Here is a 25195-nt window from a genome sequence, read left to right as displayed (position 1 = left end):
GCATATGAATTCCCAGTGTAGTTGCTTCAGATGACGGTACAACAAGGCCTTTTCCACATTTGTTGTAATTAGTCTATTGAGATGTATACACATCTACAAGGACATGTTTATATTAAATCAAGGTTTTACATTATACTAGTACATGTATATGAAACCTCATTGGTTGAATACAGGAATAAAAGACCTGTTGGTCATGATATCATATTTCGTCGCCTCAATTCTTATTTAACAAGACTTATGATCTCAAAATTTGAAAATATAGGAATCTTGTTTTTTTTGGCCCGCCTTGTTTTTTTTTTGCCCTATCTCATTAATTTTGGAGTCTGCAGAGGATGTCATCCATAAAATTTACTTGCTGTGGCCTTACTAGAGTTAGTGTTTTAGTTACTAGAGTTAGTGTTTTAGTTACTAGAGTTAGTGTTTTAGTTACTAGAGTTAGTGTTTTAGTTACTAGAGTTAGTGTTTTAGTTACTAGAGTTAGTGTTTTAGTTACTAGAGTTAGTGTTTTGGTTACTAGAGTTAGTGTTTTAGTTACTAGAGTTAGTGTTTTAGTTACTAGAGTTAGTGTTTTAGTTACTAGAGTTAGTGTTTTAGTTACTAGAGTTAGTGTTTTGGTTACTAGAGTTAGTGTTTTAGTTACTAGAGTTAGTGTTTTAGTTACTAGAGTTAGTGTTTTGGTTACTAGAGTTAGTGTTTTAGTTACTAGAGTTAGTGTTTTGGTTACTAGAGTTAGTGTTTTAGTTACTAGTCCTCCAAGAGCAATGTAGGACAGGGAGGACTGGAGGAGGGTGTTGTCCATCCGTGACAGTCTCACGACAAGATGATGAGTTACTAGATCATCCTCCTATTTGTTGCATGTGTGCCTCCTTCAGCTGAGTCTGAGCTGCCTGGAGGTTCTTACTGGTTGAGTGAAGGATGGCCTGTTGAGCAGTTGTGACTTGAAGCAATCTTCTCACTGTGGATTTGGATTTTATTGGAATTGCTACAGTGCAATACAAGTGGGACACATGCAGCTATTGCTTATGACCCACACACATAATGTAGCTGTTTTTTTACACTTGGCTGGAGTGGAGAAAGTTGTGTTAAGTGCCTTTTTCCCAAGGGCACAAGATCAGTGGTGTCAGATAATGATGATGACAGGTTTATTCAATTCAGTAGACAAACAGATACAGGCCTAGGCAGCCCTGACTTAGCAGGCTTGTTTACAATATCAATAATCAAATTAACATACACATAAAAACATTTCATTGTAACCATCACAATTACAAAATTCTGCGGATTTGAAATCTTAATGTCATAATCATTTACTAGTCAGTGCTGTTTAGCAGAGTTACCATGTAGTAAGTGAACCGAGTAGTATTTGCTCTAAAAGTCTGTAGCCGGTTGCATGACCGAGTCTATATACAGACATTTTTTGAAACTGGAAATCTGAGGGCTTTTTTGTTAGGAGAGACACTCATAATACATCAGTTATAAATGTTAAAATCAGCTGGTGAAGGTATGAGGTTGTGAAACTCAAGTCTTGTTGTCCATGATATGAGCCTGGTTTGTGTCCGTTAAATCCGTCCGGTTTCATCCTCTAGGCTGACAGTAAGTCCTAACAGTTATTGCACAATTGGTAAGCTATTCCACAAGGGTCTTAGTCATCAGAATTTGCTTCCATTGTTAGGTATTTTGTCTGCCAACAACCTTGCAGCATATTTGTACCCTGTTCTCCACAACATAGAGGATGTTAAAAGACTAACTTTGCTGCACTGGTTTTTCCGGTGACTGTCACATCTGGTTATGATACATTTGTCATATCTGGGAATTATACATTTGTCATATCTGGGAATTATACATTTGTCATATCTGGTTATGATTGTCACATCTAGTTATGATACATTTGTCATATCTGGGAATTATACATTTGTCATATCTGGTTATGATTGTCATATCTGGTTATGATACATTTGTCAAATCTGGGAATTATACATTTGTCAACTCTGGGAATTATACATTTGTCAAATCTGGGAATTATACATTTGTCATTTCCGGTTATGATACATTTGTCATATCTGGTTATGATATATTTGTCACATCTGGTTATGATACATTTACTATATCAAGTTATGATACATTTTCATATTTGACTGTGATACATTTATCATATCTGGTTGTAAATTTTCAAATTTCAAATATATTCTTTACCAAAAACCTTTTCTATTCAAGAACTTTCATAAATTTGTGATATTGAGTTCTGCATGGCACACTAATCCTGACAGGGTAACTTCTGATCAGTAGAATATACTGAATCAGATATACATGTAATTTGTTAGTTTGCTGTTTTGGTTTTAAGTTAATGTCAGGTCTATTTGTGACAATATCATTCATACATTGAATTTATTGCTATTTAAGGCAGCTAAAACATTTAGATATTCTGATTTTTAAGAGGCTTCTGGCCCAATAGTGATTATGACACATTGTTTCACACAAACCACACGCTAGGACTCTCAGAGTACCTGAGCATTCTGTTCCTCTCCTCTCTGCGCCTCTCTTCCCTGCGTCTCTCTTCTCTGCGCTTCTCTTCCCTACTTTTCTCATCTCTGTCCAGCTCCTCCAACACCTCATGCATCTGGTCCAGCTGGGTGAACTGACCTTCCCTAGCGGCCGGCTGCCGTTGCGCTTCCGGCCTGTTTGCGGCGACCCTGACCTTGTGCGCCGCCCCGCACACCTCCTCCCACAGGAACACCATCATGCCCACGTCCTCGGGGTCGTCGGCCTTCACAGCCATGTACACGTCCATGATGATGGTCATGAACATGGACAGGAGGATGAACTGCATGGTGACCTGGAAGGACAGGAAGATCGCGGGGCCCCAGATGGGGGAGCCCTCTCTCAGATCGGCAAAGGGAAAGGAGCCCAGCATCATGTTGAACAGGCTTGTGTACGTGCCCAGCAGGCTGCTGTACCCCGGTACGGAGGTGCCGAGGACGAGGTTAGCTGCCAGCGCGAACGCCGTGAAGACGATGCCCGACATGACCAAGAAGCTGATGAGAGGCTTTGCTGTCTTCTTCATGGTGTACAGCAGCGCGTTGACGTGCTTGTTGAACTTGAGGAGGCGGATGAACTTGACCAAGGTGCAGCAGGTGAGCGCGCCAAGCAGGTAGGTGTACACCTGGTGCCACATGGCGGCGGCTCGGTACAGGTGGAACAGGGCGTGTCCCTCCTTCAGGTGTCCCGAGACCTCGTCTGTCATGCTCTGGGTGCGGAAGTACAGCCCCATGGTGGCCATGCCTGTGGTGATGATGAGCATCTCCAGCCAGCTCCAGGGGTCCGCCAGGTAGGCTATCGCATGTGTGTTGAACCTCAGGACTGGAAGGAAGGAAAGGAAAATGGTTAAAACAAGGAACCTACCATGTGTGAGAGACAGAAGTCATTGGTTGCTTGCCACTGACCGTCCTACCACAATTCGAAATGATGATCATTCACAGTAATTGGTGTCTATTGCAACTGAACATGAATCATAGTCACAAGATTTCTCCAAATATGGTTGATTGAATGGATTGGTAGATTGATCATCTGAAGTATGAGGTTATTATATATGACAAGTAAAATCCAGTTTGGGGGCAACAGTGTACTGTAAACTACTAGTCACTGTGACAACTATCAAAATTAGTACCGGTACCATGCATTGCAGTGAAGGCAAATAGAACACCCACCTTCCCTGACGAGGCTGAAGAGCAGGAAGATGATCAGGACCATCCTCAGGACCAGCAGCAGGACCTGGCCGTCGTGGTGGATCCTGAAGATCACCAGTTCTGTTGCCGTGGAGACATGTCCGGTGATGCTGAACTCTGTTGTCATGGTGACCACGCCGAAGAGGTTGGCGTGAGGGTTGTACAGAACCGCCTCCATGAAGACGGCTCGGGTCCGGTTGTCCAGCCAGCCGTTGGAGCGGAGATGCGCCAGGGTTTGAAGGCTGTCGTTGAGCGTCCTGCCGAGGGCGGCCGTGTAGCCACCTCCGGAGTACACGCCGTGGTCCCCGACGTAGAGGAAACCTGCAGAGATGGGGATGAGTGAATGGGTGTTAGATAGGCTTGTTGGTGGGTATTGGCCATGAAATAACAGACTATGTAATATCTATATATACCTGTTTGTAATCATGTTTGATAACAAAATTTGAATGAATAATAGGACCTAAAAACTACTTGGCACAGGATGGGATCTTGCCAGAATACTACCGGATAAGAATGGTCTTCCAAGTTCCAGTGAGGCTTGGAATCTTCATTGGCTTGTCAGCTGATATATATACAGGTCATAAAATAAAGCTCTACAGGATGTATTTTTGGTGTGTGTATGACTGTGTATGTAGCTAATTACCTGCTAAAGGCCATTTTGATGGTCATTATCAATAGGCAGATCTTACAGTACATAGACCATAACTTACCGTTATTGATATCCCCATACGTGTAGTCCCACGGGGACAGGACAGTCCGGTTGTCGGTGCTGTTGTCGTGATCGGTATAGTTAGTTACCACCCCCCAGCTGCCGCTGTAGCTTCCTGTGTCCACCTCACCTGCGGAGTACTCGTCCAGACAACCGGCCACAACGTGCGCCATGGCGGCAGGAACGTTGCAGTCTTGCTCTGAATAGAACACGGACTCCGAGTCAGAATCAAGCACGACAGTTAAAGTTAAAATCCTCCCACACCATAATTGATGTATAGGGCGGTGCCCATCCCCGTTTCATAGCCCTGGGCCACACTGTGGTGCAATCACTGCAGCAGGGGGGCTAGTCCACTGGCAGTGGAGTGTGTTTAACTTCCATACTGTTTCAGAAGTATGTACCATTTTTATAAAGTCTTTGGTACGACTCAATGCGCCTCTTGTCCAGGAGTGTCCTAACCCGGGGCTTGAACCCGGGCCTTCTGGTCCAAGTAATTTGAACCAGATGTGGCAAGTACCAGAAGCGCAGACCACTACACCACAGGGACACTCAATCAAGCACGACAGACACAACAAAAACTTATTGAGAAGGGACCTCTGCAGGCATCTTGGATCAAGTTTTGCTAAAATTTCTGTCAGCTTCAGTAACTGTACAGTCATACATCTTGGCATATCATTGAGACAAACAGCAATTCTATTTTGTGATTAAACATAACCAGGTAAAAATATCAGGTGGAAACATGGGTCCTACTAGTTCTAGTATCTGTTATTGAGTCACATTCTGAAGTCAAATCACGTAAGAAAATGACACAATGTTTTTAGTATGTAGAAAGGACCTAACCTTGTCTGGTTCGGACTTGTCGTAGTTGTAAGGGGGAGATGGCACGGGTCAGGTGGTCGGGTAGAGTCAGGTTGTCCTCACACGACCTGTCGTTGTACCAGGCTGGGCAATGAACAGCAGGCAGGACGCCCTGCTCCAGCCAGGTCCAGTAGGACGCAGGGTCGGAGATCTGGGGAAAAATGGAAAACCATGAGACCACTGAACCATCCAAATGGTGGAAAGATCCAATCAAATAGGACACTGGAATTATAAGCACTAGGGGTCAAGCAGAAACAGACTACTATCAATAATCAGGTAGAGGGTGACAAGGGGTTAAATGCTAAAAAAAATTAGTACACTTTGCATGCTAATTTCTCAACCACTGTCCATGAAGTAATGGAAAGGCCAAGTGATTGGTGAAAGAAAGATTCCCTTATGTTTGCAGGACTGATGATATGCAGACTGTGTAGCCTCTACCAGGCTCCATACTATTAGATTGCTGGAATATTCTATCAATATGCCAAGAATTGGCCAAATAGAGTACATAGTAATTAGTATGGTAGGGGAGTTAGCTACAGAGAGAAGGTCCAATGGTCGCTCCAGGAAGCCTGGTTAGAGGCTAGGGAATGTTAGTCATCAGGCTAATTATCCTTACTGACAGGTAAAAGAAATACATGTTGATAAACAATTCAGGACACCTCAAAATTAGAGTCTCATTTCATCTCTTGTCAAGAATCTTTTACCAACCTTTAGGAATGTGGGGCTGCCTTCCAGAGCTCTCCTGATGGAGTTGTTCATGTGGAAGGCCAAGCTGCTCCTCTCGGTGTAGGACATCACCATCAGGACGGACAGGAACGTGCCGTAGAGCAACATCTCCTTCAGCAGATGGCGGCACCTCTTCCTCCTGATGCGGTGAGCTCTGTCTCTGGCTAGGTCTTCACCAGCAGGGGGGGTTCTGGCAGACACCTCAGGAGCAGACTGTCAAGAACAAACAAATTTGTAGACAAACCAACTAGTGAGTCCCTTACTCCATCCCAGGGAAGAACAGCCATCACTGATCAATCCAGTATCCAGGTGTTTAAAAATTCTTTTTATCTCAGACTGTAAACTAATTATCATCAATTGAAAGCAACTGGCTTGAAACAAACCTTGGACTTAGATATGCAGTCTTTTATGTAACAATGTGATTCGAACCGCCACTGCAGTATGAAGCTAAGACAAATCACATGTGCTAAGCTAAAGGACAGTTATGCTGACTTTGCTGTTTCAGCTGGACAGATCAGGTGTGTAGCAAAAGGACAGTAAAGTTGTCATACTGAATTTGTTTCTTCAGCCTTAAAAAGAGTACATGTTTCACAATGATGTACCAGAGATGATACTAGCCATGGCAGTAGGCTTGCCCAACACTTGACATGCATTTTGCTTCCTCAATGATTGCCTAAAGATGAGCCAGTATTTGACGGTTGCTGGACTCACCTGTTCAGCCTCAATCTGCAGGTACTCTTCATCACCTGCAGGTTCTGTAGGGGGCGGGGCGTCTTCTGTTGTGGGTTTCTGATGAGTCAAACACACAAACATGTCAAAAGCAAAACTTAAGGCCAAACCAAGTTAAAGGTTTGGTTCTTTTGGAAATAACATAATTAAGAGAGGGTGGGGTGGGGGGGGGCTGAAATCAAATAAAAAGAAACATCTCAGTGATTTTCAGAGTGTCTCCCTTTTTATAAATGTGCAGAGCATAGCATATGTATATGAAATAGATTACTTGGATTGAAATACCTTTCCAAAACATACTAATCTACTGTTTGAGGTTTACCAAAAAAAGTATGTATCTAAACATTATTGTGAAGTATCATTTAGCAGGCCCAATGTAACTATCAAAAAGAGCAGGCTTGGGATAAATGTGAGTGTATTAAACCTTACAGTCAACTCATATGCAGCTTGTACCTACATGTACTCTACAAAACTGAATGTGTATTACACCTACTGGTTATACAAAACAAACAATAATAGCAGAAATGATTACCCTGATGAGCAGCCCCAGGACGACAGCCGCAGTCAGCACTTTGACCGGCTGGATCAGGATCATGTCTGTCACAAACGACGCGAGGAAGGCGGTAAACCAGGCCTCTGCCTTGTCACGCCCGAAGCTGAGGGTGTACAGGACCGTGAAGAACGCAGCAACGAAGCTGACAGCAAACGCCAGCAGTCCGGCTGAAAACAATCCAGGAGTTCAGGAATCAATGAGGCATTTCTGTTCTATATCAGTAAGATGATAACTGAGGCAAAAGTTAAAGTAGCACTAAGGCCAGAACATTTTTAATCTTTTAAGAAATACTGCTGACCTGAAATGTGAACACGAAGACAGAGGGGAAAGTCTGTATCTCTGTTACTGTCTTTGTAGTAGTATAGACACAGTTGTAAACAAATAGAGTGAATTAATATCAGGCAGAGGCAAATTTTTCTCCCATTCATCTGCTTTCATCTACATCCCTTGCTGTTGCTAGAAAAAATGTTTGAGAACCAGGAAAATAAATTGGTGTGGCCTTAAAAAGTTTCACAAAACTAAGAATAGTGACATTTGTGTGCTTACCCACAGTTGCTGCCCACCAAGGCAGACGGCACCTTCTTCCTTTCTCAGTCTCTTGAGTTTTGACATCTGCAAGTTTGAGTTGAAAAGTTGAAAACAAAGTTACATGTAGCTCTTCAACTTTATGGAGAAGATGTTGCCACCTTCAACAAGTGGACATTTCACAAACAGAGATTGCTACAAACACATTTAGACAAGTACTTTCATAAACAAAGTTTTCTCCCAAATTTGTCTTAAAGATAAATTCAAGAGCTTTGCAGATATGCTGTTATTAATCTTCTTGATGTGTGCTTTTATCTAAAATGATCATGATACTATGTTATACAGGAATAAAATAATGCTGTCTATCATAATCATTATTTATTTAGGATCTCCAAATCATCTCCAAAATGCACCTTTTGTGTCTGCATGTTTTCCCGCTGGTGTGCTGCTTGGTTTAGGAGCAGCATTCCTGTAGAGCAGCACGATCAGGGCGTTGATGGGAAAGACGATGGCCGCACTCTCAATCGCGATCATGATCTGAGGAGAACACACAACATTGCACCAACCTGTTATAGGTTCAAACATTGAAAAATCATTAGTCTGGAACTAAGAGATTCGAGATCATAAAAACGTTTTCAGAATTAAAGTTTTTAAGTTATCTTTCCCAGAGGTGCATATGTTGGAAAGTTTGACTCCTAACCCTAAGAATCCAAACCAGTATACCAGAATCAGAGAGGAGCCACACTATATTCATATAGACAAATAGCTATTTACAACTTAACAAATAAGTAATGATAATGAAAAATACTGACAAGACATAGGATGGACTGACATGTTAAGAAGACTATCGTACATGTTGAAAACATTTTGATGGTTCATTTAATTCTAACTATTGACAAGTACTGGATGACAATCTTTAAAGTACCTTTACACCTGTTTGGGGGAAAATACTTCTAGTCATACAATTCCATACACGTTACCTCTGGTAGGGAGATTGGAGGCTCCATTTCCACTCCCATGATCCGGATGGGCTCTGGTGGATCAAAGTTGTCTGCCTGCCCGAAGAACATGATGTTGGTCAGCATGGCGGAGTAGACCGTGGACATGCAGCACGCCAGGCGCTGGGCACGGGTGAAGGGGCTGCGGGCGGGGCGACCGATCACGGAGTAGAACAGGTGGCCGTCGTGGAAGTCCCTGCGAATTTGTAAACATTGAAATTTGAGTAGGTAACGCGTAATGTCTGAGTGTTTGTTTCTTTGTTTGTTTTGCACAAAGAGTAAACAACCTAAAGGCATCAGTTTTGTACAGTTACTAAGTATAAGCTGCATAAGACTGGACTGATACACCCACTCACTACAGGATGGACACATCCTCTCAACTCAAAACGTGCGTTGTGTCTAGGCCAATGAATATCTAGTGCCTGTCCTATAATATAGCGCTCAATTCAAAAGAGATTTCACACATATGTTAATGTTTATTTTCTGACAATCATTGTTTTCCTTTAATTTCATCTAATCCATGTCCCCTATAACTAGAATAGCACAGATCTTAGACATGTTATATTGAGCTGTTAAGCAATTTGCCATGATACAGATTAGCAGAGACTTGCTGTCTAGAACAGTTGACTAATTTGCCGTACATCGTTTCTATTATGATTGTAAATATAAATATTCTCACTTTGCGGCCCTTTCACTGATCAGGTTGGACACTTCTGCCATCTCCTCTGGGGAGGCTACAAAAACCATGCGGTTGATTCTGCCGTCATCTTCATCCAGAGCTAGCCACCTGCAGGACAGGTACATAGAGGAGAATCACTTTGTGTACACAATGTCTTTGGTGAACTTAACAATTTAAATGGCAACATTTGAACTGGAGTTTTTGCACAAGAATTAAGTTCATGTAAAGCATGTAAAGATCAACACAAAAAATGGTTTACATTAGCTTTCCACAGGAGGAGTTTCCCAACCCCAAGAAATTTGGAAAGACCATCGTGAAAGACACACAACTTGGTTTAAAAGCAGCAGGGTCTAGAGTCCTGAACCATGCAACACGGAGGAACCTAACTGAGGGGAGCCATTGGCCTGGCTTAGGCACTTTAAGGTAGATAGGCAGGTAAATCCCACTCAGAATCTTATACTTGGGAAACTAATTACAAACATATGATTTTGTGTTTGTCACGGTGAAATCCCTATCTTAAGTATTAGTTGTTGTAATACCATGAATAATGCATGTTTATGTAAATTATTCCTACTTGTTGCAGATGAAGTAGTCGACCCTTCCTGAGCACACATGTTGAATCACCACCTTACTCAGGAACCTGCAACAATAAAGATGTGTCAGAGCTTTCTCAAAGAACTTTCTTGTAGTATGCAATCATGCATTTTTTGTAGTATGCAATCATGCATTTTTATCAGAAAATCATTACAAAAGACTTACACAGTTTTTCCATCTTGTCAGATACTTCTTAACTAAAACAAACTATACACATACATGTTTGTTGCATGATTCTACATGATATAATATGTGACAGTCTATGGTGAAATGGATGTTAAACTCAGCTGAGGACATTTAGTCTCTTGAATTGTGAATTCTGTAATATCAATGAGACAATGCAGCTTTTGTTTTGAAAGAACTTTGAAAATTCTTAGAATTCAAAATTTTGGACAAGCATGACTTTTTTGTCTTATATGTACATGCTTGTCAATGTTAACTTCTAATAAACTTCTTTCAAAACAGAAGCTACATCCTCTCCTCATTGATAGAAAATTCACAATTTAAGAGACTATATGTCCCCAGCTCACCATCCTGGGCTGAGGCCGGCGTTGTCGTGCCAGACGTGGATGTGTGTGAGCGGTCCGAGCAACTCCTCAGAAGAGACCAGGAAGGAGTCCACGCTGCCCCCTCCAAACAGCTGACGTCGGTCGTCACGCAGGGCCAGAGGCTCGCTCTCACCGCGGAACCCAAACACCGTGAGTGAAACCTGCATTCAAAAAATGGATGATTATGCAGAAATCATGTCAAGCTTTTGCCTAGGCCAAACGAATTCATTTCCTTAGCTTGATTCTCAGGTATTTAAAAGAAAAAAAAAGTTAGCAAGAGATTTGAAGAAAACAGAAGGCTAGTAGGAAAACCTGCATATTATGATAGAATATTCATTTGCTGATTCTTTGCGTACAAAGGTAAAGGGCCTCAAAACAACCTTCCTTGATTTGACCTTGATGCTTCCCTGAACTACACATACCATCCTCAAAGGTTTTAACATTCAGATACCGTAGGTATCGTAGACGAGATATGATTCAGCTGTTTAAACTGGCTAAAGGTTTTGAAGGGATTCAGTTTGAGTCTCTCTTTACTAGACGCACAGAAGGGACAACTAGAGGGCACTGCTATAAGCTCGAGGTTCCCCTAGCCAGGGGTAGGCTCAGGAGTCAGTCCTTCAGTGTTAGAGTAGTTAGTGATTGGAATGCACTCCACAATCTGCGGTGGATTCTAAGACAGTCAACGAGTTCAAAGCACGACTGGACAAACATTGGGAGAGTCTGAAGTACAACACATGAGTAACATTTGAGACCGGGATTACCACAGACTCTCAGCCTCCTCATCCCGAAGATGGTATAGAGGTATAGAGTATAGAGATACCTGCCCATGACATTCGCTGGTTAACTAATGAGGATGGTACCCATGCTATTCTCTAACATTAACACAAAGTACAATACCTGTGCAGTGGTGCCGGCATCTAAGCGAAAGCCAGTGTAGACAGTGACTATGTAATGGTAGTCAGGGTCGGGGTTCAACTTGTGACCGATTGGTGTAGTCACGCCCACCTGCATGGAGAGATAAGAAAATAAATGTTTAAAAAGTCATTAAAACTGCATCGTAAATACAGTTTATACATGGGGGTTCCACAGGCAAGTCAAGACTGTTCAAAGATCTTTTAATGATCTGAATGACGAAATATTTCTGAATCATTATCATGGTATCAGCACTTCTCAGACTTTTGCAGTCATAACATTTATCAACAGAATTTTTTTTCAAATTTCCAAAATTTGTTTGATTGGAAGAGACACAGATATACTGAAAGTGAAAAAAAGGATCTCGAACCAGTTTTGCTCAAATGAACTCCATGAACAGTTGAGCTAATCTTCCACTGGTCGTGACAAAGAAGACAGACGCTATGCATATATACGGTATAATTGGTTCATTGTACAGGGAAAAATTCGAATCCACTAGCTCTTGTTGAAAAGAACAATGAACAGAGGACCGCAGCTTAATGCCACCCCAAGGACACAGAGACCCTTTAAGGCAGTGCTCAGGCTGGATGAGTGACACAGCCGATATTCAACCTCACAACTTCTTGATCCCCAGGCAAGGTTGTTAACCACCTTGTAGACTATGGGCGCTGCACCTGTGGTAATGACCTTTGTCAGGTCCATTCTGTCTGCCTTTCTGGCCGTCAGAAGTCCCAGCAGGAACAGACCGAACACGGAGACGACAGCGATGAGCCCCATCGAGTTCTCGGCGATGTTGGCACTCAGCGCTACGTCAAAGTTGATTGGGTTGGGCGGGACAAACCCGGCGAACTTGGTCAGGTGATCACAGCGGCAGTGGAGGTGGGTGGTGTTGGACAGCGGGCCCACCTGGTTCAACAGTGTGAAGTGGGACAGTAAAGAATCAGACTTCTGTTACAGTACTGTAGTACATTCTCCATGAATACTTTTCATCAGTGCTCAGCCGGTATTACATCATCCGTGATGTTAGCCAGACATATGTCGGGAGGGCTGTTTATGCATTTCCCAACCAGACCCATTCCCTTGTTAGTTCTGTTACCTCCGCATCATTTTATCAGTGTTCACCACATAGTTTAAAGCTGCGAAAATATATTTCTTCCAGCTTGTTTTCCTCAGTCATTTTTAGGCCTTGCAAGATTCGATTAAAACTGACTGCCAACATCCTGGCAAGTTCATCCTTTTGGCTGTACAACAAAGAACTGTATTATCCATACTGTACATCCTATTCTTCCCACAAATACACCAAATAACAGTTCGTGAATACTTTTTATCAAGTTAGAACACATAAAAGTATACAGTCCTTCAGAACCAGTGCCCATTGCCCTGAGGAAGGTGGCAGGACTACAAAAACATAGCTTGTATTGCAGTCCAATAATGTAAGAAGCAATGAATAAACCCAATTTTAAAGTGATTCTTCAGTAAAATGTCAGTGATATTATCATCAGAGTTATATTAAAAGTATCGATATTCAAAACTTTAAAAAAAATGTCAATGATATTAATTTTATAAGTAGTGATATCCAAAACGCACCTTACACCCGTTGCCTTCCCACAGGTGGGACGAGTTTTCTCCAAAGTAGACACATGCACTTTCCAATAAAGACACTGTGACCTCGGTCTCAACAGGAGTGCTGGTGTCTTCAGCTGCGTATTTGACACCTGGAGAAAAATGCATTGAGCTGATTAATTGTCTATCACATCAAAGACACCTTCAACCTTGGTGTACCATGTATCACATCCTTTTTGTGTCTATCTTGTCTTCAAAGCAATGTTTTACACAGATCCTGCCTCACCCCGACCATTTGAATCACGTGAATCACATTGAAACTCAGATTCGTATCAGCCATTTCCCAACAAATCGCTTTCTAACTTGCGTTAACGACTACATCTGACCAAACAAACTCGCCAGTGAGATGGTGGAAGGCGTCAGCTTCCAAAAGACGTTTTCAGATTGACAATTTTGGGACTTTGGAAGTGATTGAATCTGCCTGCGATTTAACTTCTAGTTTCTACTACTTTTCTCTAAACGTTAAATCGCGGGCGGATTCAATTACTTCCAAAGTGCCAAAATTGTAAATCTGAAAACGTCCTTTGGAAGCTGACACCTTCCACTATCTCACTGGTGAGTTTGTTTGTCAGTCTGTTTGTCAGTCTGTTTGTCAGTCTGTTTGTGTCTATCTGATTCCCAACAAACAGAATGTAGCATTGCCATGCATGCTTTGTGTGCTGCTATCTGTGGGGCTGTAAGGGTGTCAAAGCAGTATGGGTGAGGGGGTGAAGTCTGCCATCTCTGATTTCCTTCTTACTGCATGCAACTCAGACAGGGACATACCTAAGTAGAAAGTCGTATTGTCTTGTATGTCCAACTCCGTAACATTCAGAGCTTCAGAAGGCAGAAGCCATGAGTATGGGTGGGACGTCAGGTTTGTGTTGTTGTACGTGTGCGTCAGCTGTAGTGTGTACAGCTGGGCCTGTGGCACAGGCAGCACAGTTGTCCAGTTGTCGGCTTTAAAGCTGTCGGCAGTTGGTGCCGACACCTTTTGCCACACCAGCTGCACGTGTGGCAGGTCCAGGTCTGCGTGGCTGGTGCTGGTGACGTAGAGTAGGATAGTGAGAGCAGTCCTGGCTCTCTGGGGCTGGAAGGGGACAACCTACAGAGAACAATAGGGAAAATATAATGGACAAACAGTAAACATGTACATGTAGTTCTGCTTTGCTAGTGTAACGGGAAAAGGGGGAGGAGTGTGTCTCGAGCGTTGTTCCATGTAACGAGCAAAGTCGTTATATCGAACGGGACCGGCCGTTCGAACATAGAACGGCCAATCCCGTTCTACCATTTGAATAAAGAGTTGTTTGAGAGATTTCAACACATGCAGTCGTGTCCGTACTGGTGTCCGTGTTTCTCGACCTCTCATATTGGTGGCAGCGGTGGTTGCCGCTTTCGAGCGACCGAATCCGCCCCGACGCTATCCTTGGCCCGCAACCATGGCTCCTGCATCGCCCGGTGACGAGACAACCGGAGACTAGAGCGATCGCCGCCCGTGCTGCAGCTCGTGCCGTGCCCCAGCCCGCCGCTCGGCTCGGCCGTCGTCCGTCTAGATGTAGCCTGCCTGCCTTCCGCCGCACAATGCTGCCTGTCAAGACCGCAACCCGCCCGCCCCGACTACTAGAGATGCCACGGACACCGCCACTCCACGGCCGCAACCTTCCACGGCCACCCTTCCTGCCTGCGACCCTCCAGCCACGCTGTGGCCATGCCGACCCGTCCCAGACCTGGGACCGTGGAAGCCTCATCGAATACAGCCAGCCAGCCCTCGCGCTGTTGATCCGACCTTGAGCCCTCCGGTCCGCTTCTCGCCGACGAGCATTAACCTCTCATCTGTTTGACGCCGAGACTTGGCGGTCGCGTTAGTTGACGATTTGAACTTTGCGACCTGACGTGACCTGTGCGAACTTTACTGCGAACTCTTAAAGAACTTCTCACTTGCTCCAGGAAGACCACTGAACTTTTGACGCGTAAATCAAAGACCTACGAACTTTTGAACTTTTGTGGTTCTGAGCGAGGTATCATTGCACAAATTCTATGTAGCATTTAGGAGTTGACAATGTCCTCTTTCGTACGCCTACGGGTAACGATTAAGCCTGATCAAACTTTTTGCTTTGTATGTTGATGTTGAACTTGTATGTATATGTACTTGCCTAGCTAGTTAGAACGACTGCCTACGGGCCGACCATATCTTTGCTAGAGGTACAGTGTATTTTCTTTGATGCCTTGAAGACCGTGTTGTACTGTAGTAGCTGTACGGCCTCGGATCAATTTGCTTACCCTGCTTGGGAAATGTGACTGTGCTATGTAATGTGTAAGAATATGTTCATCATCTGTTTGTGCTTCGAAGACTTTCTATGCAGTGATATTTATTGCATTTGAGGGCAAATGCCACGGTTGGGGGGGAAGAATGTAACGGGAAAAGGGGGAGGAGTGTGTCTCGAGCGTTGTTCCATGTAACGAGCAAAGTCGTTATATTGAACGGGACCGGCCGTTCGAACATAGAACGGCCGATCACGTTCTACCATTTGAATAAAGAGTTGTTTGAGAGATTTCAACACATGCAGTCGTGTCCGTACTAGTGTCCGTACTTCTCGACCTCTCATATTAGTAAAGAGAATTGTACCCTTAGGCTTTTTACATTGAGTAGGATGGTGAGAGTAGTGCCGGCTCTCTGGGGGCTTGAAGGGGACAACCTACACAGAACCATAGAGAAAACATGACAGTAAAATCTATTTCTGCTTGAAGAGAATTGTGTCCTTGCGACTCCTCTGTGTTCCTAAGGCTTTTAGATTGAGTAGAAACTTTTCCCTCCAAGTGAGAAAAAGAACTCACAATGATGTCGTCATTACTTCCAATCCGGCCTGTGTGCTTGTACATGGCAGTTATCGTGCGTTGTTTATCCCTAGGGATGATCATGTCCACGGGTTCGGGGAGGTGGTGCACCAGGGTCCTGTCTTGTCCCCTCCACACGGTGAGGCCCACCACCTCCGACCCAACATCAGGGGAGTTCTCCGAGTACCGGAAAGGGTTGAAGTCCGAGTTGATCACCTGTAGATGTTGCCAACATTGGGGAGGGCAAATGTTAGGTCAAAATATTCCTGGTGATACAATACAAAACAGCTGCAGGCTATTTCATTCACCCAATCTGTGTTACTTACAAATGATACTTTTGATGCTTTATTTCCTCCAAAGGGTTATCTGGGATAAAGTTGATAAATTAATGAATGATGAAAAAATAAAGAATCCTCAATGATTTGAAACTTACTAATTTCAGTTTTGAATGTTGAGGAAGCAGTCATAGAAGGTTTTTTTTCAAATAGTGGCACAGAATACTTCATCATATCAGTCCCTCTGTGCCAGCATTTCAAACTAGAAAAAAATGTAGATTCTACAGTTAACAAGGAATTCATACAAAAGTGCTCACCTCCACTCCAAAGCTACCTTCCTCACAGCCGTTGGCCAGGGTGTTGAATGCTGGGACTACAAACAAGGTGTCGTTGACTGTGAACACCTTCTTCTGGGCATCTTCACACGGTTCCTTATGGACCTTGGCATGCAGCACTGACATCTCCAGTGTGGCACTCTCATTGTCTGGTGCCAGGGCGTAGTACATGCTAAGGACATTGTTGATTGCATTGAAGGCAGCTCTGGCTGTTTCATTGTTCTGTGAAGAAAAGGTGTAAGACTTAGCGTTACGTGCAAGACTTAGCATTAAGTGTAAGACTTAGTGTTAGGTGTACACTCTGTGTTAGGTGTAAGACTTAGTGTTAAGTGTAAGACTTAGTGTTAATTGTAAGACTTAGTGATAGGTGTAAGACTTAGTGTTTGGTTTAAGACTTAGTGTTGGGTGTTAGGTGTAAGACTTAGTGTTATCTTGCAAGGGATTGCATTTGTCATTTCAGATGGTGACGTTAAGCTGGCGGCCTAGTGTGTGAAGGAGCTTTAGGTATGAGCCTCAAATGTCAAACCTCTGCACATAAAAAAAAACACACACTTCTCAAGAAGAGTAGAGGTGACCCAGTGTGCTTGTCCAAAAACGGCAACCGTGGCAAAGCCACATTGCACTACTACTAGCTACTTGAAAAGCATCATGCTTCACCTCAATTGAGGATGACTGCTTTCCCTTTACTTACAAGGTATGCAAAACTTTTAACAGAACACAACACAACACAACAAAACATGATATGACAAAGTGCTGAAACTCTATCAAAACGTTATGCAAAATAAAATGAATTAAAATAAGATACCGATTTCCAGCAGCTTTGAAACACTGATGAGTTCCAATCGAGTAAGGAAGATTCGCAATATCTATATCTTTTTAAGAATCAGACTAAGTCTTACAGCTTCACTTGTCTCTTGATCTTGTAAATTGGACCCTTTATCCTTGCCAGCAGACGCTGCAGTAGCGTTCAACAGGATTGTAAACCCTACACAGATGGGTGGGAAATTGGACAACACACATTTGGTTATTTGACCTTGTCAACAAGAAATCAGGCCACATCCATTTGATTTCCTCGTTCTTAATTCTATGCTTTGATATTTTCACATGATTTGGACATAAAGCCACTAGAGGATTATCAATGTGAATGTAAGTTCAGCACCAGGGACAGGGTCAGTGTGAAGTCAGTAGGAAGATAATCAGTGTGAATGTACGTTCATCACCAGGGACAGGACCAGTGTGAAGTCAGTAGTAGATAATCAGTGTGAATGTAAGTTCAGCACCAGGGTCAGTGTGAAGTCAGTAGGAGGATAATCAGTGTGAATGTATGTTCAGCACCAGGGACAGGACCAGTGTGAAGTCAGTATGAAGATAATCAGTGTGAATGTAAGTTCAGCACCAGGGACAGGACCAGTGTGAAGTCCGTAGGAGGATAATCAGTGTGAATGTATGTTCAGCACCAGGGACAGGCCAGTGTGAAGTCAGTATGAAGATAATCAGTGTGAATGTACGTTGAGCACCAGGGACAGCGCCAGTGTGGAGTCAGTAGGGGGAAAATCAGTGTGAATGTACGTTCAGCACCAGGGACAGCGCCAGTGTGGAGTCAGTAGAAGGATAATCAGTGTGAATGTACGTTGAGCACCAGGGACAGCGCCAGTGTGGAGTCAGTAGGGGGAAAATCAGTGTGAATGTATGTTCAGTACCAGGGACAGGACCAGTGTGAAGTCCGTAGGAGGATAATCAGTGTGAATGTATGTTCAGCACCAGGGACAGCGCCAGTGTGGAGTCAGTAGAAGGATAATCAGTGTGAATGTACGTTGAGCACCAGGGACAGCGCCAGTGTGGAGTCAGTAGGGGGAAAATCAGTGTGAATGTATGTTCAGTACCAGGGACAGGACCAGTGTGAAGTCCGTAGGAGGATAATCAGTGTGAATATATGTTCAGCACCAGGGACAGCGCCAGTGTGGAGTCAGTAGAAGGATAATCAGTGTGAATGTACGTTGAGCACCAGGGACAGCGCCAGTGTGGAGTCAGTAGGGGGAAAATCAGTGTGAATGTATGTTCAGCACCAGGGACAGGACCAGTGTGAAGTCCGTAGGAGGATAATCAGTGTGAATGTATGTTCAGCACCAGGGACAGCGCCAGTGTGGAGTCAGTAGAAGGATAATCAGTGTGAATGTACGTTGAGCACCAGGGACAGCGCCAGTGTGGAGTCAGTAGGGGGAAAATCAGTGTGAATGTATGTTCAGTACCAGGGACAGGACCAGTGTGAAGTCCGTAGGAGGATAATCAGTGTGAATATATGTTCAGCACCAGGGACAGCGCCAGTGTGGAGTCAGTAGAAGGATAATCAGTGTGAATGTACGTTGAGCACCAGGGACAGCGCCAGTGTGGAGTCAGTAGGGGGAAAATCAGTGTGAATGTATGTTCAGTACCAGGGACAGGACCAGTGTGAAGTCCGTAGGAGGATAATCAGTGTGAATATATGTTCAGCACCAGGGACAGGACCAGTATGAACCTTATTATTGCTTTTTGATTCAATTCAAAGAGTATGTATTAAGGCAGAAGTGAAGTGTGGTCTATATGTACTTAGTAAGACATATAATCAATTAAATAAATACAAGAGCTGCCAAAGACTCTTATATATATTTAGTATTTAAGTTGTGCTGTTAAATTTACTTAACATTGACATTCATTTTAATCAGTGGGAAATTATCTCCTATTTTGGCATACCTGTGAAGATGTTGGCAGACACTACCTTGATGTCTTTCAGTGGGATACTAGCGGTTGTGTCATTCTCAACCAACATCTTCATGGCCTCTGCCGATAGCTCTAGACCTCTCGCAACCTGCAGCTAAGGAAAGAAAGAAAACATATGCTTGTTCTTGAACAGTAACATTTCAGGTACAGGCTAATGCATTTCGGGCATGTCCCTGTGGTGTAGTGGCTTTTATCACTTACCACATTTGGTTCAAATCATGAGGAGCCAGAAGGCCCAAGTTTGCACCAAGGTATTACATGTCTGGATAAGAGACGCACCAAGTCATACTAAAGGCTTTATAAAGATGGTTCATACTTCTGAAACAGTATGGGAGTTAAACACACTCCACTGCCAGAAGACTAGACCTCTGCTGCAGTAATTGCACCACAGTGTGAAAACAGAGATGATAGGTGCCGCCCTATACACCTTATGGTGTGTGAGGACTTTAACTGACTAATAAATGTCAAGGACTACAACCTCTCATACAGTCAACCTCTATCTATAGCATGCAAATGAAGGCTATCAGTCAGCTGTCTGGTATTTGATGCATGTGGTCCAGAAAAAGGAAAACTAAACCTGCCTACTTGCTATTCGTACTTGGCCACAATCCTACATGACTGTACAAAAATGTAGCTAGCTGTCAAAAAAAAACTTAACTGAATCTGTTGAAGGGAGGGGGTGAAGATCTTCAGAAAATTCCAAATTTACAAATATTGCAAATGCTCAAGGCAAGAAAACCGTCCTACTGTTGTATTTTTGGAGAGTTTGTCTGGTTCTGCAGCACTGATGGTTAGAAGGGAAGACAGGTCTGTGACATCATCGGCACCTAAACCCTGTATCTGTGACAGGCCATCCACAAGAATCTGTGTCCGATCCTCCTGAGGAGAAAAAAAAGAGAAAAGGCATTTCAATATTTGTAACGTTACATAAGATAGTCACCGAATGACTAGGCAAGTAAAACCGAGTAAGAGGTTGCAGGTTTGATTCCTAGCAATACCCTTTAGATATGGCGCCCGGGGAAAGGCACTTAACAAAACATTCCTCACTCCACCCAGGCGTGAAAATGGGTACCTGACTTTGATTGAGGAGGTAAAATGCAGTGGAAGGAGAGGTATGGGCTCCAGATTCCAAAACCATGCCCTAGACACAGTGGATAACAACCCACTGTCTCTACGACCTCACAAAAGGCTGTGGGACTATGTTAACTTTACTCTTATTACATAAGGTAGGTAGGAAAGTGTACATGTAAGGTGACCACCCCTGCAGAAGGACCACCTGGTCAAGGAGGCCATACCTGGATGGTCCTTTATATTGACCAACTGAGTTATGACCCACTGACATTCCTCTCAGTCTATAGTGACCATCTATCTGCAGCTTTTGACAGCACACATTGTTCTGCAGTCACCAAACAGAAACACAAAGGACTCACCTGCGTCTCTTCCGTGATGTTGAGTGCCCAGACTCTCCCATCCACAGAGATGACCTCCACCTCCATGATGAAGTCTTTTGGTGGGAAGAACCTTGAGCAGTACCACTGAGCCTTAAGGGGAACAAAAAAATCAAGACCACAACATGTCAAGGATAAAAGATACAAAAAACTGTTCTGCTGCAGTACCAAGGAAAACTGCCAGGAGGCCCAAACTTGACCTTGACCATTGTCTTCCCAAGACCTACCCACATACCAAATATCAACGAAATCCATCTTGACCATATTTTAAGAAGTTATGGTGACCACAAAAAACAGAGCCCAGAGCAAGAAATATGATTCCTCTGCAAAGTTGTTCATGCCTCTTCATTGCTAATGCTTGTATGGGTTGATTCTTGCACCAAAAAGTTTTATCAAAATGTCATGAAGTGTATCTTGATGCACCAGGCTTGACAAATTTTGTTGGTTATGCAGCACTATAGAAGGCCTGGTGCAAAGTCTCTTCCCAATACCTATGACTAATAAACTTGTGGACGTACCGACTCAGAAAATGACAAGAAATAGTCATGCCTTTAAGTACCAGAGTTATCAGCCAAGGATTGATGTGTTCAAAAATCCGTATCTCCTGAGAACCATGGTAGAAAGGAACTTGTTGTCATCAAATATTGTAGGAACATCTTCACTAATAACTTTAAAGAACGGTTGCAGTCAGATGTGCAAAAGTTAGGTGTGACAGGCTGTTAAGTGTAATATAACCAGCTGCTGCCATGCCGCGTGCCTGCAAAGCTGGTGTGTTAAGCCGAAGGGCGGTTATACCAGCTTTGCAGATACAGATACAGATGTCAGCCCCTTACCTGGCTGTAATAAGGAGTCAGTGGTAGAGTTGTCTGCAGGAAAGGTTCGTCTTGTGGGAACTGAACTCTGGCCTTCTCCACATCCACGGATGAAATCGGTCGAAACTTGTAGGTCACAGGCAGGCCAAGGTCATCAACGAACTCTGTAGCAATGAAACAATTTTCAAAGTTTTGCATGCCAACAAGTGTATAGTAGTCATGTAGACCTAGTGCTTCAAAATGTCTCACTAAAAAAAGAGACTTGTAGTGGCTGATTCTGAAAAAAAAAATTCTTGCAAGGAGTCAATGACCAATCTCCATAAAGTTGAATACTTAACAGATTACCAACTTGTGAATAGCCACCTTTCCCAAGGGCATAACATTGGTGCCTGCTAGGCACCTGAATCAAGAACTTCAAACCCAGATTCTTAGTCAACAACCCAAGCCAGAAGATTCCAATCAAAAGAACTGTGTTTTGATGAATACTGTAGTTTCAGTGGTATGACATTTGTGCAACACACAATACCTAGTGTGTAGTTAAGAATAGTAGGGCACGTGTTCAAGACAGTAGGGCAAACTGACTTCCACAGCAGACACATCCGCCTGCGCCTGCACGTTCTAACACACAGGGAGACGACAGGGTCTCGTTGCGCAGGGCAGGGGGGGCCAGAACTCTGAACTTCCACTCGGACACTGCAAGGCCACCGCCGCAGACTTGGTTGTGGTTGACCACACGCACACTGTAGGTTCCTTCCACCTGCAGTAAAAGTATGATCATGATATGCATTCAAAGGTAGAAGACAACTGTTGTACAGTATCTACATCAGGGTTCTAGCCAGCACGTATCATTCCATGATTGAACGGAATTTAGTTGCACAAGATGTAAACATTTTTAAACCATTCTGTCAGCCTTGAAAAACAAAAATCCATGAGTAAAGATGCAAAAATGTCCAAATTTGAATAAATTGATATAGGTTTGTAGAAGGTAAAACAAAAAAAAAAGACTCTTTGTAGGATCTCAATGAAAAGCGGCCTGCATGTCAATTTTAGCTTCTCATGAATAAGCAAAGTAGTACATGTAGTTAGTTAAAAGTTAGAATCCTCCCACACCATAATTGATGTATAGGGCAGTGCCCATCTCCGTTTCATAGCCCTGGGCCACACTGGTGCAATCACTGTAGCAGGGGGCTAGTCCACTGGCAGTGGAGTGTGTTTAACTTCCATACTGTTTCAGAAGTATGTACCATTTTTATAAAGTCTTTGGTATGACCAGAGGTGTTCTACCTGGGGCTTGAACCCCAGTCCTTCTGGTCCAAGTAATTTGAACCAGATGTGGTAGAGAAGCAGAGGCGCAGACCACTACACCACAGGGACACCCCCCAATAGTACATGTAGTAGTATCCAGTATTAGATTATACTGCTGCAGGGTTCCCTGACGCAGGGGTAGGCAGCAGTCGGCCATTCTTCACACAGCGCCTCCAAGCGGCTCTGCCCAGCGGGTCCACGTTGGTGAGGCCGCACTCTGTAATCTCTTTCTTAACACACTCAATTCAGGATTTCTTTGGTCTACCACGACCCAAGGGTCAAAGCAAATCTTTCCGTCAATGGGAATTGGGATGATGGAAAAGAATTTCAAGCTAGCTAGAACCCTGATCTACATCCATATAAAGTGAAAAATGTGCCACTCAAGATCACTATGGGGACTTTTGGAAATCAAATGAGTACAAGCCTAAAAAATGCGCAAGTCAATCTGTCCTTGATGTCTAAAAACTCACATTGAATGTGTTGCTTGCAATGACGAGTTCTGGTTCACTGCTGGTTGTCTGGAGGCCTCCAAAGTCCCCAGGGTGCTCCACCACTGACCAATCATACAAGGGGGTGTCACTGCTGCCTGGAACAGCCTCCAGCACCAGTTGCTCTGATGGGTTGGTGTTTGACCAATCACAATTGCTGATGCAGCTGCAGTTAGACATTAGAGTAAATACAAATCAACATTAATCCAGTCTGACTGCAATGACAGAAGTCCAGAGAAATATGAGGTAACAGGACTGATCAGATGCTATGTGTACATTTTTATGATGTTGCCATCGGAAGTATAACTATAAGTGCCACTTATACTTCCGGTGGCAACTTTATGAAATTTACCTCCAAAATCAAAGGGACAACTAGGTCTAACTACATGTAACACAGTATGATCAAATAATACACTGTAGCTAGCATTTTTTCTAGTCTTTTCAGTCTTGGTTTAAAACAACACAGAAGAAACAACAGCAAAAGGTAGCAAAGAACATGATGTTAAGTTTCAGAGCATACATAACAATGCACTGATAACTGCTGGTTCTCACCGAATGGCCAGCTCACAGGCCCTGTTGTCCTGGAAAACGACCAGCTGTGATGCTTGGATTGACGCTCTGCCTGGAGAGGAGGCCTGAACTGTGAAGTTGAAGGTAGTTCCTGGTGCTTCACTTGCATTGTAATGATGAGCACCTGGACGGCTGTCATTCACTAAAGCTGTGACGTTTCCACAGGTGTCTGTGGGTGAGAGACATTGTGTAACTGTGTATTGATAGATGTGTAACTGACACGTCTTTTCGCATTTGCCTTTTTATTTAGTTGGATAATTTGAATACTACAGATTCTGCATTTTCCACATTTCCCCAGCCAACCAGAAGAAATCTTAGTTTTTAGTCAAATGTCTTCTATCATGTGGGTGAATCATCAAATAGAGATGACAATAATATTTATGGAATACATATAGTTTCATAAAGGATGCCAATCATTGGAATTGTACTACATATTAAATAGATACTTCAAACAAGCAAGAAATAGACGAGACAAGAATGAGCGATAAAGGTGAAGCATTCATCCTCAACTGAGGTGAAGTGTGATGCTTTTTTTGAGGAGCTGGTAACATTAGCAGTGCAATGGTTCACATTTTTAGCAAAGCACACAGGGTTACCTCACAGTTCTCCATAAGAGTGCTGTTTTTTGTTACATGTAGAGGTCAGGTGCCTGAAGCTCCCCCATACACTGGGCCACAGGCTTTAAGTCCCCATCAGAATGTAGGATAGTATGCAACCCTCACCCCATACCCCAGCCTGGTTTGACCCTATGATACTTGGTATCTACTTACATCCACCACTTGTCTCACACGTCCAGGTGAAATGGAGTTCTGAGGAGGAGACCAGATCGTCGGGATCCCATGATGCCTCAGCGCTCACCCAAAAGTCACCTTGGGCGTACTGAGTGACCAGGGACGGTCCCAAGGTCGTCACCAAGGGCGTGGCCTCCACCTGGATCCACGTCTGGTGAACAAAGTCTGTGGCGCTGTTCAACAGGTCGTCCATAATGGTGACCTGGAACTGGACAAACGGTTAAAATCAAAGAAACTGTTATACAACACCAACCTACATGTATGTTCTTGGCTCACGTACTCTTGTAGGGAAAAGTTGGACTGTGGGAAAAAAAAAAAAAACAGGCATCCTTTGACAGACTCAAATGTCACATCAGCGGACACAAAGTCAACACGTCAGAATGGTTAACATGTGAAACTCAGATGCATCCATTTTGATGAATGGAAAACT

The 25195-nt window shown here is 43.5% G+C and overlaps 1 protein-coding gene across 1 annotated transcript; it reads right to left on the bottom strand.

Moving 5' to 3' along the window:
* Positions 1-1120: 1120 nt before the first annotated feature.
* LOC136432026 (polycystin-1-like protein 2) lies at positions 1121-24970 on the bottom strand. Its single transcript, XM_066423041.1, has 28 exons — positions 24745-24970; positions 23957-24143; positions 23387-23570; positions 22194-22368; positions 21633-21775; positions 20782-20892; positions 20099-20230; positions 19325-19445; positions 17494-17579; positions 16577-16816; positions 15985-16200; positions 13936-14254; positions 13135-13262; positions 12235-12453; positions 11533-11640; positions 10618-10796; positions 10068-10133; positions 9494-9601; positions 8797-9010; positions 8230-8353; positions 7838-7903; positions 7271-7458; positions 6724-6801; positions 5995-6225; positions 5269-5437; positions 4430-4627; positions 3702-4040; positions 1121-3354 (listed from the first exon to the last, which is right to left on the bottom strand). Exons 1-28 carry the CDS (start codon positions 24956-24958, stop codon positions 2468-2470), a joined length of 5430 nt encoding a protein of 1809 aa, XP_066279138.1. The 5' UTR covers positions 24959-24970; the 3' UTR covers positions 1121-2467.
* Positions 24971-25195: the final 225 nt, after the last annotated feature.

This window comes from Branchiostoma lanceolatum, chromosome 4 (genome assembly GCF_035083965.1).
Source record: "Branchiostoma lanceolatum isolate klBraLanc5 chromosome 4, klBraLanc5.hap2, whole genome shotgun sequence".
NCBI lineage: Eukaryota > Metazoa > Chordata > Leptocardii > Amphioxiformes > Branchiostomatidae > Branchiostoma > Branchiostoma lanceolatum.
This window is presented reverse-complemented; position numbering and strand designations above follow the sequence as displayed.